Source organism: Gnatocerus cornutus, chromosome 1, assembly GCF_029298725.1.
Source record: "Gnatocerus cornutus isolate USDA-ARS CGAHR chromosome 1, icGnaCorn1.1, whole genome shotgun sequence".
In the NCBI taxonomy this organism is placed as follows: Eukaryota; Metazoa; Arthropoda; class Insecta; order Coleoptera; family Tenebrionidae; genus Gnatocerus; species Gnatocerus cornutus.
In genome coordinates this window covers 32372521-32387988 of record NC_142233.1, presented here as the reverse complement: position 1 = coordinate 32387988, position 15468 = coordinate 32372521, and the positions used below count along the sequence as shown (strand labels likewise).

At 34.0% G+C, this 15468-nt stretch overlaps 5 protein-coding genes across 5 annotated transcripts; 2 read left to right on the top strand and 3 right to left on the bottom strand.

Annotated features, from left to right (window-relative positions):
- Positions 1–1173: 1173 nt before the first annotated feature.
- Positions 1174–2867, bottom strand: LOC148181799 (WD repeat-containing protein 20). The gene has a single exon (XM_088038879.1). It carries the CDS (start codon positions 2682–2684, stop codon positions 1329–1331), a length of 1356 nt encoding a protein of 451 aa, XP_087895005.1. The 5' UTR covers positions 2685–2867; the 3' UTR covers positions 1174–1328.
- Positions 2868–4232: 1365 nt separating this feature from the next.
- Positions 4233–6407, bottom strand: LOC148181798 (UDP-glycosyltransferase UGT5-like). Its single transcript, XM_088039625.1, has 5 exons — positions 6109–6407; positions 5378–5970; positions 5106–5328; positions 4838–5057; positions 4233–4789 (listed from the first exon to the last, which is right to left on the bottom strand). Exons 1-5 carry the CDS (start codon positions 6320–6322, stop codon positions 4504–4506), a joined length of 1536 nt encoding a protein of 511 aa, XP_087895751.1. The 5' UTR covers positions 6323–6407; the 3' UTR covers positions 4233–4503.
- A 2525-nt stretch (positions 6408–8932) lies between these two features.
- Positions 8933–9434, top strand: LOC148181797 (ejaculatory bulb-specific protein 3-like). The gene is made up of 2 exons (XM_088039648.1): positions 8933–9132; positions 9187–9434. The coding sequence occupies exons 1-2, from the start codon at positions 8952–8954 to the stop codon at positions 9381–9383; spliced, it is 378 nt and encodes a 125-aa protein (XP_087895774.1). The 5' UTR covers positions 8933–8951; the 3' UTR covers positions 9384–9434.
- A 712-nt stretch (positions 9435–10146) lies between these two features.
- Positions 10147–10754, top strand: LOC148181796 (allergen Tha p 1-like). The gene is made up of 2 exons (XM_088039636.1): positions 10147–10358; positions 10417–10754. Exons 1-2 carry the CDS (start codon positions 10178–10180, stop codon positions 10611–10613), a joined length of 378 nt encoding a protein of 125 aa, XP_087895762.1. The 5' UTR covers positions 10147–10177; the 3' UTR covers positions 10614–10754.
- A 2921-nt stretch (positions 10755–13675) lies between these two features.
- On the bottom strand, positions 13676–14413 carry LOC148181795 (ejaculatory bulb-specific protein 3-like). Its single transcript, XM_088049860.1, has 2 exons — positions 14147–14413; positions 13676–14019 (listed from the first exon to the last, which is right to left on the bottom strand). The coding sequence occupies exons 1-2, from the start codon at positions 14328–14330 to the stop codon at positions 13823–13825; spliced, it is 381 nt and encodes a 126-aa protein (XP_087905986.1). The 5' UTR covers positions 14331–14413; the 3' UTR covers positions 13676–13822.
- Positions 14414–15468: the final 1055 nt, after the last annotated feature.

The window sequence follows — 15468 nt, the reverse complement described above, 5'->3', positions numbered from 1 at the left end:
AAACCATAAGTCTCGACAATAGTTCATTTCTTATCTATTCTTAGACATTTTTCTACGATCTCATAAAAGTGACGTATTCCACATAGTTCGATGGTTGGTATTTTCGTACATCCATTTACGAAAGTAAAAGTCACTATGATATAAATATACAGGGTGATTTTAAAAAACGACAGGCGTTGTAGAATTTTTATTTTTGAACCAATTTTAAAAACAAATTAAATTAAATGGCTTTTAATTTACAATAAGCTGATAATTTTAGAAATTTTCTTAATGTTCTTAATGTAATATGTTGTACTTTTACAAAAAAAATATTTTTAAAAAATTATCAAAATTGAAAAAAAATAGACAATAAATTAATTAAGATAATAAAATTTAGGTGCGTGGTGTTAAATAAGACAATGCCGTTATTGTTATGTTAATTGTAAAAGTAGAACATATATGTATGGGTCGCAATTTAATATAAGAAAGTTGAATATTGCTCAAAATATACTAAAAGACTATTAGAGAAAATCTAAAATTATCAGCTTATAGTAAATTAAAAGCCAATTAAATCATTTTTTTAATTTTTGAAATCGGTTCATAAATAAAAATTATATAATAAAAACGCCTGCCGTTTATTAAAAATCACCCTGTATATTCGCATAGACCTGTCAAAATTGTCTTGTTAGAAACTACCTAACTAATTCATTTTTACGATTATGCATGTTGTTTTGCAGTGAATCGTCGAGATATTTGAGACAAAAATGCAAGAGTTACATTTGTATTTCAAAATAACTGTCAATTTTGACAGGTTAGGTCAGGTTTTATTTTCGTAAATGGACGTATGAAATCATCAACTTTCGGAGTCTTTTAATTGTGTGGAAAATCCCACTTTCATATGGGGTCGTAGGAAAAAATCTATTTCGTAACACTTTAGTGGCTCTGGAAAAAATGAAAATCGGCACCTGGAATCAAATGTTTATGCACCACAATCTAAATTGAGAATCATTTTTTAATAATTAATTACAACCACGATACCTGCGTGCAGAAGTAGAAGCCTTTGAATTTTTCTTAAGGTTGGTAGCACTGCTGACTGACGACATCAAGCAGTTTACCAACATTACTACAAATTCCAAGGCCTCCTTGAATCAAAATTAAAAGGAGTGGTGGGACTAAACTAAATAAACAAAAATCTTACAAAAAAATTCTCTGTATTTCTGAATTACGAAAAATCACACACATTAGGTACATATTGCAAGACATAATCTACAATCATGATACACTTATTACAGTATATACACACTACAAGGTATAAAAGTTGAATAAAGTCTAATTACAAAAATACAGATTCAGGAAGCGGGTCGTGCCCACGTGTAAACGTATCCATCTTGGCACGCCGTAATGATGCAATCGGGTCTAAAAACCAGTGCTGTCAACCTCTCATGAGCAATTTTTTTACAAACTAAAGGTTCTAGAACCGGACACTCGTCCAGCCGTGGACACGCCGGAGTCCCTACCAACTGCAAAGGATCGGACCTTCGTTTGACCTTGGGTTTCGACGGTGTAAGAGCATCTTCAGGTAACTCCCACAGACAGAGTTGAGTGTCGTGCCCCACCGAACCCAATCGGTAACACGACTCGGCTTCTAAGAACCAATCAAAAGCCACCGCAGCCACCCAGGATCTGTGTCCCTGAGCGCGGCCCACTACCCTCTTTTGTTCCATTGAATAGACAGTGACTAGATCGTCTTCGCCGCCGACGGCGATGAGGCGTCCATCGCCGGACCACGCGACGCAGAGTAATCCACCGAAGTACGACCGAGCGGTGCCGAGGAGCTCCATACTATCGTATTGGAAAACCCGCAGTAAGCCGTCTTGGGAGACGATGGCGAGTTGGGACCCGTTGGGGCTGAACGCCAGCTCGTTGATGGCGCTGCCACTACCGAGGAGCCACCGGAAAAGGGGGTTGCGGGTGGACTTCGTCTTACACGTGCTGACACTGAAGCCTTCGCCCGCTTTGAAGGGCTGGTAATGGGGCGCAGCGGAGCCACAGGGCAACTCCTCATTGTAAACATACAATTGTCCTGAGGCATGTGCTGCTAGGAAGAGCGACCGGCTCCCGGGCACCCACCTCAAACACGTCACGCGGCTTTTATCAATAAGTCTCTCTTCATTAAACAACTTGTTGAGTTCTTTTTTAATAGGATCAATCAACTGGATTTGACCCGTGCTGAACCCTATCAACAAACTGACGCTCTCATTCCCCGCTGAGGCCACGTTGAAGTCATGACACGTCGGATTCGTCCCTTTATAAACCTTCTTTTCCAGAGGTTTGCTCAAATCCGCCGCTTTTTTGATCCCTTTGTACACATAGACGTACAATTCCCGTCCGTGGTTAAAACAAATTCGTTCCCCCTGATCAGGGAGAGTCACTAGCGAAACACGTACTTGCGGTGGAGTCTGTCCCTGAGTCTGATAACCCACTCGATTAGGCCTCGAATACTCGCTCAGAGTCATCAGGCGATAAGTGCCTTCGCGTGTTACAAACTGTGTCTTTACATCACCGGGCTCTCCTCCGAGGGGTCGTTCAAGGGGGCGCTCGCCGGCTTCTAGGAGTGACTGGCTACATAATGTGTCTGCTCGCGCCATTTTTGGGGCCAACATACGCGAAGACATTCTACAACTAAGCTTACAATTAACACACATTTATGGGCGTCGGCGTGGAGCTTTCATTGCGAGCACATCAAAACAAGCCAAAGTAAAACTTTTATCACATTTTGTACTGTTCTTGATGGTGCACTGCGGGATATTGACAATTAAAACATAGCAACTTAGGTTAGGAAATTATATTGTTTTGAAAACGAGGGCTACCAATCAACTGTCAAATCCCAAATTAGAAAGTCACCAGATCACACCAGATAAAAAAGTGAGCGTGGCTAAGGCGCCAGGAGACGGCACTAGTAAGATTAGTCTCGTTGCCATCGTTAGCAAGGTAAATTTTTATAGTTTTTATTAAAGATAAAAAAAAGTCGTCACTCAAAACACGTTTAGTTTAAGTGAATATGATATTAAAAACAAAATACATGTTTAGATAATTTATTTTGTTGTTTTTTTTCCACTTTACCAGAATTTTACTTTTACAGGTTTACAAGAAACTTTTAAATCAAAAACTCTTCAGTTTTGTCAATGTTAATCAGAAAATATTTCTATGAACTAGGCCACCAGCAATACAGCAAAACGCTAAGTGCAACGGACCTGGTAACCGGGATTTACCGACCATGGGAAATACATATATAAATTACTGAATCACATTAAGTGACAGCTGAAATACGTGACTTAAAGTTGCCAAAACAAAATTCCTTGGGGAAGAGACACAACGCGTTTCCTGTTTCTTTTTTATTCGTTGATTTTTGCTCTCCGCTCGTAACATTTGTTTTCCAGAATTACCTTGATACAGCCAATAAAAAAAATTAAAATAAAAAAGTTGAAATACGCGCCCATAGCTTTACCCAACCATCTTCATAGAAACTTTCTTTTCTTAAGTTTAAGCTTGAATTAATGATGCGCAGGGAGGAGTTCGACACGCGTGAAAAATACCAATAGTGGTGTAAAAGTAACGAAAACAAGCGTACCTGTATGTATTCGTTACTATAACAGTTAGTACTCGTTACTATCGTATCGTTACGTTACTCGTTACTTTTGATACCTTATAACAAGCCATTATGTTAGAGCAACGAATTGAGTCATATTGCGTACGCGTACTGTATGACTTCGCACGTTTAACTAACTCTATTATTTTCAAATTATACTTTACTTAATTATCAAACATCATTCTTTGTAACGTACATTTTTCAATTCACCGAATATGCGCGCACATGCGTAAAACATACAGCAACGAAAAATGCGAGTAACGAAATGCATTTGTGAGTAACGTTTCGTTACTCGGTACTAGATGACGCACCCGTTACTCCGTACCACTGTATCAGTACCGAAAACATACGGTTTGCTACAGCTTTAAATACTATTTTACCCACCAACTGTTACATTAGAAAGTCACTAGATAAAAAAGTGGGATGGCAATAGGAAGATAACTGTCTCGTTACCCTCTTCAGCCAAGGGAATCATGTTTGTATTGTTTATAATTAGATTAAAAAAAATATTTTTATAAAAACGCAAGAATATATCAAAAGTCGTCACTCAAAACAAGTTTAGTTAATTGCGGTAAAATCGATAGATTCAAAACAAAGTACAGGGTCTATGTCTACGTAATTTATTCAGTGTTTTTTTCCGCTTTACCAGAATTTTACTTTTAAAAGTTTACAAGAAACTTGCGGTTGCACATCACAAGCAGTACAAATGTATATTAAATTAGTTATGTAATGTTTTAAACGATTTATAATAAGTTAACAAACTCTTCAGATTTGTCAATATTAACATAATAAAACTTTTGTTTTAACTATTTATTAACTATTTATGTCTTTTGAGTTGGGCAAATCATAAAATTAATCCCTTAATAATAAACCTACTAGGCCTTTTTTGCCTTCTCTCTCGTTTTTTGCCCCAAACACCTTCGAAACAAACAATAGAGACCCATACAAACACAAAAACAGAGCACTAAAAGTGGCAACAAAAAAATAATAAGAATATCCAAATTCATACGTTGGAGCAAGTTCATGTCTCTTGTGGCTAAATTTAAATGCTCTGCAGTCTTAAATTTCAGAATATATTCTATCCATGAGATGGCAGTTTCCAAGGGGTTCCCCATATGGTGTTTGTATAAGACAGACAGTCTTTTCGCATTCTCGTGATATCTAAAACAAATTTTTTATCAGTGTTCGATTTTAAGATCAGAAGACTACGTTTTGTCGTTTAGCACTTTCTGGATAGCGCTGTGGAATTTTTCTTCGTTGAGATCCATAAACGGAAACTCTTCCCCCATTCCTTTGGAGACCATGTTACCAACATTCTGGAACTGATCCAGGAAGAACGGGATTCCTACGACTGGGACACCGTTGTAAACAGCCTCGTGCGAACTTAGGAGACCACAGTGCGATATAAAGAGTACCGTGTTCTTATGCCCTAAAAATTACTAAAATTTCTGGATGATAAATCGGTGGAGTTAAATACCAAGAATATCATTCTGAGGCACCCACTTCCTTATGTAAACATTCTTTGGAACACTCTGTAAACTGTCTTGCTCAAACTTCCAAATGACGTTCTGTTTGAGTCTGGAGAACACTTTAATGATGGTTTGGATCTTCTCTTCTCCCAGATCTTCAGAGCGGACGTTGGAACCTAAAGACATTAAGATGACTCCGTGGTTTGAACTGTCTAGAATTTGTTGGAGGTCCTGAAAAAACGAGCTCAGGTTCTGAAAATCTTCATAATTTGATACGAACTTCAGGGAGAGTTTTGGGTTGAATGTGCAGTCCCCCGATCGGAATGATATTTGGAGGCAACGCCTCAACGTAGTTGAAAATGGGATTGTAGTTAGTCAACACCAAACTCACGCTTCGTTCGATTTCACTAATCGTGGAGTTGAGCCCCCCAAAATGACTCTCCGCGAGTTTCTGTTGGCGCGGTAGATAATAGAATTCTCTGGAAACTTCCAAAAATATGTTGAAAAATGAAGTTTTTAGCCGTTGCGCCAGAGACATGTGGTCGGTGAAGGTGTGGCACATGAAAGGGATGTGAGTTTGCCACACGTTCTTGAACACGTTGGGTTGGTTTATAAAAGGGTTGATCCCGATTATGGGGGGTTTTCCGAATTTTTCAATAAGTGGAAACAGACACTGGCCGCAGGCTATGTCCCATATGACCAAATCAAACTTAAAATCATCGGGATAATTTCTGAGGGTTTGCAAGCCTTTAGTTTGGAAGTCCAGACGACAAGTCATTTCGGCGGAAGACCACAGGGCTGAAACCATGTCGAAGTCGTCGAAACTTGTCGTTTCCATAAGATCGAACTCTTCTTTACATTTAGCGTACGATCCTGGGGGGAATAAAAATAAACTTGGTCTAATTGCACTTTGGCAAGTCAAGGTCGTGATAAATTATAGCACGTGGTTTTGACGCATTATATGTTATTACACACGCAAAATGAAATTCTGTTTTTGTTCTTAATTTTTACCTTCCATGACAATGTGGGTGTAATTAGGGTGGCCATGTCTGTCTTCATCGTGTCCCAGGAGAGTGACGTTGTGGCCCCTTTTGGCTAATTCGTAGAGGTACACATCATTGAAGATGTGGTGGCTTGGAGATAGTAATGTTATGATGGCTAGAATGTTAGCCCCCTCGGTGTACAAACAGAGAAGCGGTAGAAAAACGCTGATTCGGAAAAACATGACGAGTACCTACTGACAATATTTTGTCTAATCGCGAGATAAAATTGTTACTAGGAGCACAGAGTTCATAAGATTGAGTTCCATTGTCTGGTATTTCGTGTGAGAGTGACTAATTTCAGATAATTAAAACAATTTAGTAAATTATTAGTTTGGGAATTAATTAGGTGCAGAGTTTAATTATACAAATCTATTATGAAAGGAATGTGCCAATTCACAAAATTATGGAGGATAAGGGATTTCCAGGAGTTTGGATTTTTAGAACAAATTGAATTGTTTTTACAGCAAATATATGGTTATACTGATTTCGACTTGATTACTAATAATTCTGCTAAAGTTACATCGCAAGAAGTATAAATTTTAGAAATTTTTGTTTTTAGAATGAATAAAAAAATCTGTAATTCTAGTAATTTTCGAGTTACGAAAACGAAATTAGAGGAATTTACTGTTTTTAAATTGTTTATTATCTCTGTTAAAATTTAAAGTTGAACCACAAACGTGACCGATTTTAGAATTTTAACGATAATTTTTAAGATGATTTAAAAATTTTGCATTGTCACATTAAAAAATTGTAGTTCTGTTATTTTTAGCACTACAAAAACGAAATTTGGAAAGGTTACTACTTTTGACTTACTTGTTAACTCTGCTAAATTATAAAGTTATAGTACAACAGTGACAGATTTTAGAAGTTTTAATTTTCACGTTGTCCTCAAATTTTGTATTCTTACATAAAAAAGTAGTTTCATTAATTTTGGCAGTACCAAAACGAAATTTAGATAGGTTACTAATTTTAACTTGCTTATTAAGTCTAGTAAATTATAAAGTTGTAACACAACCCTCTCAAATTTTAGAAATTTTACACTACGATGATTCAAAAATTTTGCCGTTCGACACGAAAAATTTGTACTTCCGGTAAATTTAGGGCTACAAAAACGAAATTTGGAAAACTTATTACTTTTGACTTGCTTATTAACTTTACCTAATTATAAAGTTATTGCACCACAGTGGCAGATTTTAAAAATTTTAATTTTTAGGACTAACCAAAAATTTTGTATTTTTAAATAAAAAATCTGTAGTTCCGGTAATTTTAGTGCCACAACAACTAAATTTGGAAAGGTTACTCTTTTGACTTACTTATTACCTGAGCCAAATTATAAAGTTGTCGTACAACAGTGACATATTTTAGAAATTTTAATTTTTAGGATAATCCAAAAATTTTCAATTCCAAGATCAAAAAATTGTAGTTCTGTTAATATTGTTGCTACAAAACGAAATTTGGGCGGGTTACTACTCTTGGTTTGCTTATTATCCCTGCCAAATTATAAAGTTATAGCACAACATTGACAGATTTTGGAAATTTTAAATTTGACGATGATCCAAAAATTTTACATTCTTACACAAAAAATCTGTAGTTCTGGTAATTTTGGTACCACAACAACAAAATTTGGAGAGGTTACTACTTTTGATTTGCTTATTAACTTTGCCAAATTATAAAGTTGTCGTACAAATTGACAAATTTTAGAAATTTTAAATTTTACGATGATCCCAAAATGTTGCCTTCTTACACAGAAAATTTGTAGTTTAAGCGCGATTATTTAAGCGCTACAAAAACGAAATTTGGTGGAGACTACATTTAATTTGCATGTTAACTTTACAAAATTATAAAGGTATCGCACAACAGTGGCAAATTTTAAAAATTTTAATTTTTTGGATGAAAATTTTGAATTCTTAAACAGAAAAATGTAGTTCCGGTAACTTTAGTGCCACAACAACGAAACTTGGAGAGGTTCTACTTTTGACTTACCTATTAACCTTGCCAAATTATAAATTTATTGTACAACAATGGCATATTTCAAAAAAAATAATTTTACTAAAAAATTTTTAAGTACTAGATAAAAAATTTGTAGTTTTTTTGTAATTAATTTTCGTGCTACAAAAACGAATTTTGGAAAGGTTGCTACTTTTGGCTTGCTTGTTAGCCCTGTATAAAGTTATAACACAACAGTGACAGATATAAAAAAAATTAATTTTAACGATGATCCAAAAAATTTCAATTCATACATAAACAATTTATAATTCTATTACTTTTGTTGCCACAAAAACGAAATTTGGGAAGGATACTATTCTTGACCTGCTTATTAGTCCTGATAAATTATAAAGTTATAACACAACACTGACAAATTTTAGAATTTTTAATTTTTACGATAAACTTAAAATGTTTTAATAAAAAAATACATAAAAAAATCTGTATTTCCCGTAATTTTGACGCGACAAAATTAAATTTGGGGAAATTACTACCTTTAACTTGCTTATTACTTCAGCCAAATTATAATGTTATATCACAGCCGTGACAAATTCTAGAAATTTTTTATTCTGCAATATTTTTTTTAAGTATAACCAAAAGTGTGCAACTTTTATTAATGTTCTTGCAAATTTTGGCCTACTAGACCCTTGCTAGAACCGAAACCACCAGTATTAACTTTCTTTCGCTGTGAAACGAAATGACAAAATTAGAGGCATTTGCTTTTACTCGCACGCAATTAAAACAATGCTTGTACCAATTAAACCAGAAAAAAATTAACGAAGACATGTATAAATAAAAGACCACCATAAAAAAAATTAGTTCGTAGCCATGATTCTTGCCACATTTCTACTTCTCAGTTGCGTCCAACTGGCTTTCATGGGGGAAGAATATGCCATCCCTGACAATATTAACATCGATGACATTCTTAAAAACAAACGCCTTCTAACTAATTACATAAACTGTCTTTTGGAGAAAGGAAAATGCACCCCTGATGGAGAAAATCTCCGAAGTAAGTGAAATCCGGTCGTTGAAATTCGTCACAATTTTTCGGTTTTTTTTTCAGGGACAATTCCGGAAGCTTTACAAAACGACTGCGCTAAATGCAACGATAAAGTCAATGAGAACATCAGAAAAGTGATAAAACACCTTTCCGAAAATGCTCCTGACCAGTGGAAAGCCATTGAAAAGAAGTTTGACCCTACTGGAGAATACAAGAAGAGAAACGAAAAACTCATCGAGGAGGCGGGCTTAAAAATCTAACCTTTGATGTAAATGTTATGATAATGAAGAAATAAAACGTTTTAGTAGTTAGATCTTCAATCTGAGCCTTGTGGGAGACGCTCCAGAATTTAAATGTCTTAATTTTGCCCGGAATCAGAAAACTCACTCAAGGTAAACTAAATCTAACACTAAAATCGACAAGGTTAAACATGCATCAACAAACGACTTAAATATAAATGGTACTTAAGGCAAATACTTGGTAATGACTTATTCAGTTCCATAAGGCAAGGTTACCGGCGTCAGTGGAAAAAAGTAGTTCGTGTTAACAATATCAATTAACTGTTAAATATTCGTATGTTAGAATAACTAATACGAGTTTCTTAGAACAATGAATTTTCTGTTGTTTTGAAATTTTGAGATTGACGAGGAATATAAAAAAATAAGTTTCCAGGTAGTGCTAACTAAATTGTCACTTCTGGTAGCATGGAAACTTTCAGCAAAAATATTAAATTCCCATTACTGTAAAAACCCAAACCTTGACCACTCATGCAAATTTTGATATCCTCTCCTAAGAAAGCGCAAACAAAACATTATTTAATTGGTTCCTACACTTGGTAATTTCATTTTTTAAGCATCCGATCCGCGCCAGTATCCTGCAATTTTCATCTCTAAAAATAGCACCTTCAATTATTATTATTGTCGTCGGTGTATTTTTTTAAATTTGCGTCAAGATGATTATCGGAAGATCTTACCTTTGGGACAAAAACCGTGCGCAATGATGAAATCCATTGTATATAAGTAAGGTTCCACTTCTGGGCACCGACAGTGTCACCATGATTCCAACACTTGTGTTAGTTCTAGCCTGCATTCATGCTGCGGTTTTGGAAGAGCAGTATGTGATTCCTGACAATATCAACGTGGATGAGATTCTTCAGAATGAGCGGTTGATGAAGAATTATGTGAACTGTGTTTTGGGAAAAGGGAAGTGTACTCCTGATGGCGATCGTCTTGCCAGTAAGTTCTTTTTTTGTGTTATTAATTTTCATGTTTGACTGTGTCTTCGTTTTGGTAGAGGCAATTCCGGAAGCTTTGCAAAATGGATGTGGGAAATGCAACGAACAAGTTAAAGACAATGTAAGAAAAGTCATTCGTCATCTGGTGGATAAGTATCCGGATACGTGGACTGAGCTTAAGGACAAATTTGATCCTAATGGAGAGTTCAAAGAGAAATACAAGGATCTGATCGAAAAGGAAGGAATTAAACTTTAAGGCGACAAATGATGAATTTTACAGCAAAATAAACAGTCATCATTTAGTTTAGATAGTTTCCAATCTGATTGTAAAAAGTGTAAAAATCAACTTCTGAACAAGATACATTGTAAGTTTGAATAAACTGGATAAGAAATAAAATGTGCTAATTATTGAGTTATGTAATGAGAGTTATGTAACTTAGAGATTATTATCTTGGCGACGTTTCTAAAATTAATTTTAATTTCTTCTTTTTTTTTGTTTAGAATGTTCTCTCTATTTTTCAAGACTTTCAAACTTAAACTTGAAATTTAGTCTTAAAAGACAACACTACTACAGGCATATGAGGTTAAAAAAAAATTAATAAAATGAGAGTTGCGAAATCTGGAAAGATCGAAAAAATAATAAGTTAACTATAGAGAAATGTGCGCACTTAGGCAACATTTCCCTACAATCCGGGATAGCCTGCACTTCTTTTACACGTGTATTATTGGCTGCATACCTACAAAACCAAGATATAATATTAGATACGAAAGTAATGAAAATTGTACGATTATCACTTTTATTAAGTCCTCAGTTTTCCAATTTTCTAAATTTGTTCATTTAGGGCCTGAATAGAAAAAAAATGCAAGCATTTCAAAACTGAAAACCCTAGAATTATAATTCTAAAAAAACGATTGTGAATAGTTACTCGTGAGTCTATTAGTTTAGAATCTTCGGAATCTGACCTGACAGCTTGAAAAGCTAAGAATTTATCGAATAACTTAAAACAGCTCGAGAAAACAAGAAATAGAAAATTTAAACATTTCACAAAATTAAAAAAAAGGAAATTCTAGAATACAAAGTCAACTTTAATTTTTTTTTAACTGTGAAGATTTGCAAAATTCTGTTTTTTCTTTAAACAAAAAACAATGCACGTTTATTAAAAATGTCAAATAATTTCACCCGGAAGCACCGGAAATAATATTATTATGTATTTATATTCTGGGTTTATATTTTTGAATTTTTGCTTATTTTATAAACGGATCAAACTTATAAAGTGTAACAAATTGCAAACAGAAATGCAAGAAAGCACTGAAGTTATGGCACACAAAAGAGTTAGATATTTTGGATTATCTAAACATTCAAATTTGGTTAATGATTTTTGCTCACTTTATAAACAGTGCGAAGATGATTACGTGTGTTAAATTTCAAAGAAAAAAAACTAAAAACGCGGGAATTATGACACTCAGAAAAATTATTCGAGATTTTGCCTTTTTAAAAATTTAATTTTATTCCAAATTCACAATTTTTGATTGAAAATTTAGAATGTTTGCTCACTTTATAAACAAGCGGACGTTATTAAGTGTCCCAAATTTCAAAAACAAAGACATGAAAACGCCGGAATTACGGCACTTTGAAAAATTTTTGGAGAGTGCGTATTTAAAAAAAAATCAAATTTTCTCAAAAATCGCAATTTAAGATTTTTATTTTTTTAGCCCCATTACAGTCAGCTCGAGTTTATTAAGTATGCCAAATTTCAAAAACGTGGACATAGAACACCGGAGTATGGCGCTCTCAATAATTAATTAATGGAGAATTTGCGTTTTTAAAAACTCAAATTTTGGTAAATCTGTAATTTTAGGTTTTAAATTTTGGATTTTTGTTTATTTTATAAACAAGCAAATTTTATTTGGTGTGCCAAATTTCAAAAACGTCGAAATTAGAACTAGAACCATTAACGGATATTTTGAGTTAATTAAAAACTCAACTTTTCTGAGACCTGTAATCTAGGGTAAATAATTTTGAATTTTCAACAAAATTATTAAAGATTTCACGTTCTTAAAAATCGACAAATTTCTAAAATCTGCAATTTTAAGTCAATAATTTAGAATTTTTGCTCACTTTATAAACAGACAAATATTATTAAGTGTGCCAAATTTTAAAGAGAAATATAAGAAAACGCCGGAATTACGGCACATAAAAATATTGGAAATTTTGCGTTTGAAAAAAAAAATTGTTGAAGATTTCGCGTTCTGAAAAATTGAAAATTTTCTAAAATCCGCAATTGTCGGTTTATAATTTTCAAATATTGCTTTACTGTATAAACAGGCAAATATTATTAGGTAGGCCACATTTCAAAGAGAATTACATTAAAATGCCGAAATTACGCCACTTAGAACAATTAACGAAGAATTGTGAAAAAAATTAAAATTTTCAAAAATCTGAAATTTTAGTTTTACGAATTTGAATGTTTGCTCACTTTCTAGACAGACAAATATAATTAAAAAAAGACTTAAAAACGCCGGAATTACGGCACATAAAACATTATTGAAAATTTTGCGTTCTTAAAAAATTCAAATTTTCTTAAATATTTTTGGTCCCATCATAGTCAGCTCAAGTGTATTGAGTATGCCCAATTTTAAAAACGTGGAAACACCGGAGTTATGGCACTAAGAAGAATTAATTAATTTAAAATCTGCAGTTTAAAGTAATCATTTTGAATTTTAATTTATTATGTTATAAAATTGAAAATTAAATCGTTTGATTATTTCACGAATTCTGCTCTATTAAAATCCCATTTCAAAACTTCCAATTTTTTGTGCATCCGCCAAATTTCCTTATTTAAGCAACCGTTCCAAATAAAGAAGGACACCACCTTGACTATTGTCATACATAACGCAAAGAAACAGCCAAATTTTGTCCAAATTAATGAAATCTTTAATTACAGTAATCAACTGAATTAATGCCAATTCGAATTCTCCAACGCATCGTCATGGTAAAGTGCATTCCCATAATTGCGCAAAATTGTATTAAGTGAATTTTAATTCAGCCAGCAGCTTTGTTAATTAGTCTTAAAAACATCTTTATTCAAATCTGTAAAAATCCCAGTAATTTTAATCTGATTAAAACAGTGGAAATTTCCGCAAAAATAATAACACTGCTGCTCTAAGAAACCACACCTACATTACCAGGGAATCGTTTTTTTTTCTCAGGTTTCTTCGAGATCAAAACAAGGCAATCCAGTTCCTCCGAGTCTGAGCCGGTCGCGAAAAAATACTCCGAGATAAACACTCAGTGGTAACAACAACAATTAACAAAAATTGTCTTCGTGTTACGTAACTTTATTTTCCTTTAAAATACAATAAATAAAGAAATTATGAGCAACCTTCAACGAACAATAAGTATGAAAACTTTCCATTTAATTAAACGCAGTTGACCGTCTACAGGGTGTTTGATAAACGATAAAGTTACACGTCGATTCCTTCAGCCCTGAGCTCGTCAGCATATCTCGCTTTGTACGTTCCTTGAGGATCATACTTGGCCTCAAGCTCGTCGAACCAGTGCCGCTTGTTCTTTAGCAGATATCTAATCACGGTCCTGCTGCCATCCTTCTGTTTATCGCTACATTTCTCGCAGTCCGTGACGAGGGCGTCATCAATATGGGCTGAAATCGTTACATAACTTCAGCGTCTTGAAAATTAGAACTGGTTCAGCAAACTCTGGTAATCCCAGCAAGGTGAAGCTTGTTGACTAGTCAAAGGCAACGAACTGAAAAAAATCAAACCACTCACTTTTTAATTCAGCGCCGTCAGGTCCACAGTTGCCTCTATCTAAAAGGCAATTGACGTAATTTCTCAGCAACCGGTCACTTTTTAAAATTTCGTTCAAGTCGATGTTGTCGTATCTCGTGGTGTATTTTTGTGGGGCACAAGTCACTAGAACCACAAGTGTGGAAAACACCAAGCCTAGCTTCATTATGGGGGCTTTAAGGCCGTCGAAAATATTCTGGGTTTATATATAGACACTAGTTATTTCGTAATTACAGAAGAGACGGCCGTAATGGGTGACATTTTTATGGCCAGTTTATAGATAAGCAATTAAAATAAGGAATATCTAATGGAACAGTTGTGTTTGAGATTGTTTAGTAATGGAATGATAGAAAAGCATGGGAAATAAATCAAGGAAAGTAAAGACGTGCTTTACACGTGTTTGTGACAAGCGAAAATTCATTTTAACGATTTATTTACACATCAAAATCAGCAAAGTAAGAGCGTCATTGCAATTTAATTGCTTCCAAATAAAGATTTTTCATCAACGTCATTTTAGCAAGTTTTTTGGACTCGAGAGTAATAAAGTAATAACACTTAATTAGCAGTTAGATCTAAATTTATGGTAATTTTTGTTATTACTTTGGAAGAAGCATTGTTAAATTATTTATTATTATCATTCTGCTAATTCTTCCGAGAAATATGTCGATATCAAGATCTGTTTAGAAAGTCAAAATTTCGAACCCAAAATTGCAGATTTTCTTCATTCAAAATCTCCATTTATTGTTCTGAATGCAATAGTTCCGGTGTTTCAAGGTTTAGGTTTTTGAAATTTGGCATACTTATAAAACATGGGTTGACTGTCATGTGAGCAAAAATTAGAAATTAGAAACCTAAAATTAGGGATTTTGAGCAAATTTGAATTTTTACAGAACGCAAATTCTCCGCAAATTATTCTCTGTTGTGAGTGCCATAATTCCGGTGTTTTGAGGTCCTTTTCTTAGAAATTTGGCACACAAAATAAGCTTGTCCTGTTTGTAAAGTGAGCAAAAACTAGAAATTGCAAACCCAAAATTACTTTAATTAATAAAATTTAATTTTAATTAATGTACTCAAAATATCCATTAATGGTTCAAAGTGCCATAATTCTGGCGTTTTAAATAAACTTTTTGAATTTTGGCATATTGATTAATATTTGCTTGTTTATAAAATAACCAAAAGTTCAAAATTTAAAACCCAAAATTACAAATTTTACGAAATTTGAATTATTATAGAACGTAAATTCTTCATTAATTGTTGTGAGTGCGATAATTCCAATGTTTTCAGGTCCTTTTCTTTGAAATTTG

Excerpts from the sequence above, each read along its gene's own strand:
- LOC148181798 (XM_088039625.1), bottom strand. The coding sequence starts at position 6,322 with ATGTTTTTCCGAATCAGCGTTTTTCTACCGCTTCTCTGTTTGTACACC. Across the intron at positions 5,971-6,108 it reads CACCCACATTGTCATGGAAG|GATCGTACGCTAAATGTAAA; the intron begins GTAAAAATTAAG and ends TATTCCCCCCAG. Across the intron at positions 5,329-5,377 it reads AACCCAAAACTCTCCCTGAA|GACCTCCAACAAATTCTAGA; the intron begins GTTCGTATCAAA and ends TCGTTTTTTCAG.
- LOC148181795 (XM_088049860.1), bottom strand. The coding sequence starts at position 14,330 with ATGAAGCTAGGCTTGGTGTTTTCCACACTTGTGGTTCTAGTGACTTGT. Across the intron at positions 14,020-14,146 it reads TGACGGCGCTGAATTAAAAA|CCCATATTGATGACGCCCTC; the intron begins GTGAGTGGTTTG and ends TAACGATTTCAG.
- LOC148181799 (XM_088038879.1), bottom strand. The coding sequence starts at position 2,684 with ATGTGTGTTAATTGTAAGCTTAGTTGTAGAATGTCTTCGCGTATGTTG.
- LOC148181797 (XM_088039648.1), top strand. The coding sequence starts at position 8,952 with ATGATTCTTGCCACATTTCTACTTCTCAGTTGCGTCCAACTGGCTTTC. Across the intron at positions 9,133-9,186 it reads TGATGGAGAAAATCTCCGAA|GGACAATTCCGGAAGCTTTA; the intron begins GTAAGTGAAATC and ends TTTTTTTTTCAG.
- LOC148181796 (XM_088039636.1), top strand. The coding sequence starts at position 10,178 with ATGATTCCAACACTTGTGTTAGTTCTAGCCTGCATTCATGCTGCGGTT. Across the intron at positions 10,359-10,416 it reads TGATGGCGATCGTCTTGCCA|AGGCAATTCCGGAAGCTTTG; the intron begins GTAAGTTCTTTT and ends TCGTTTTGGTAG.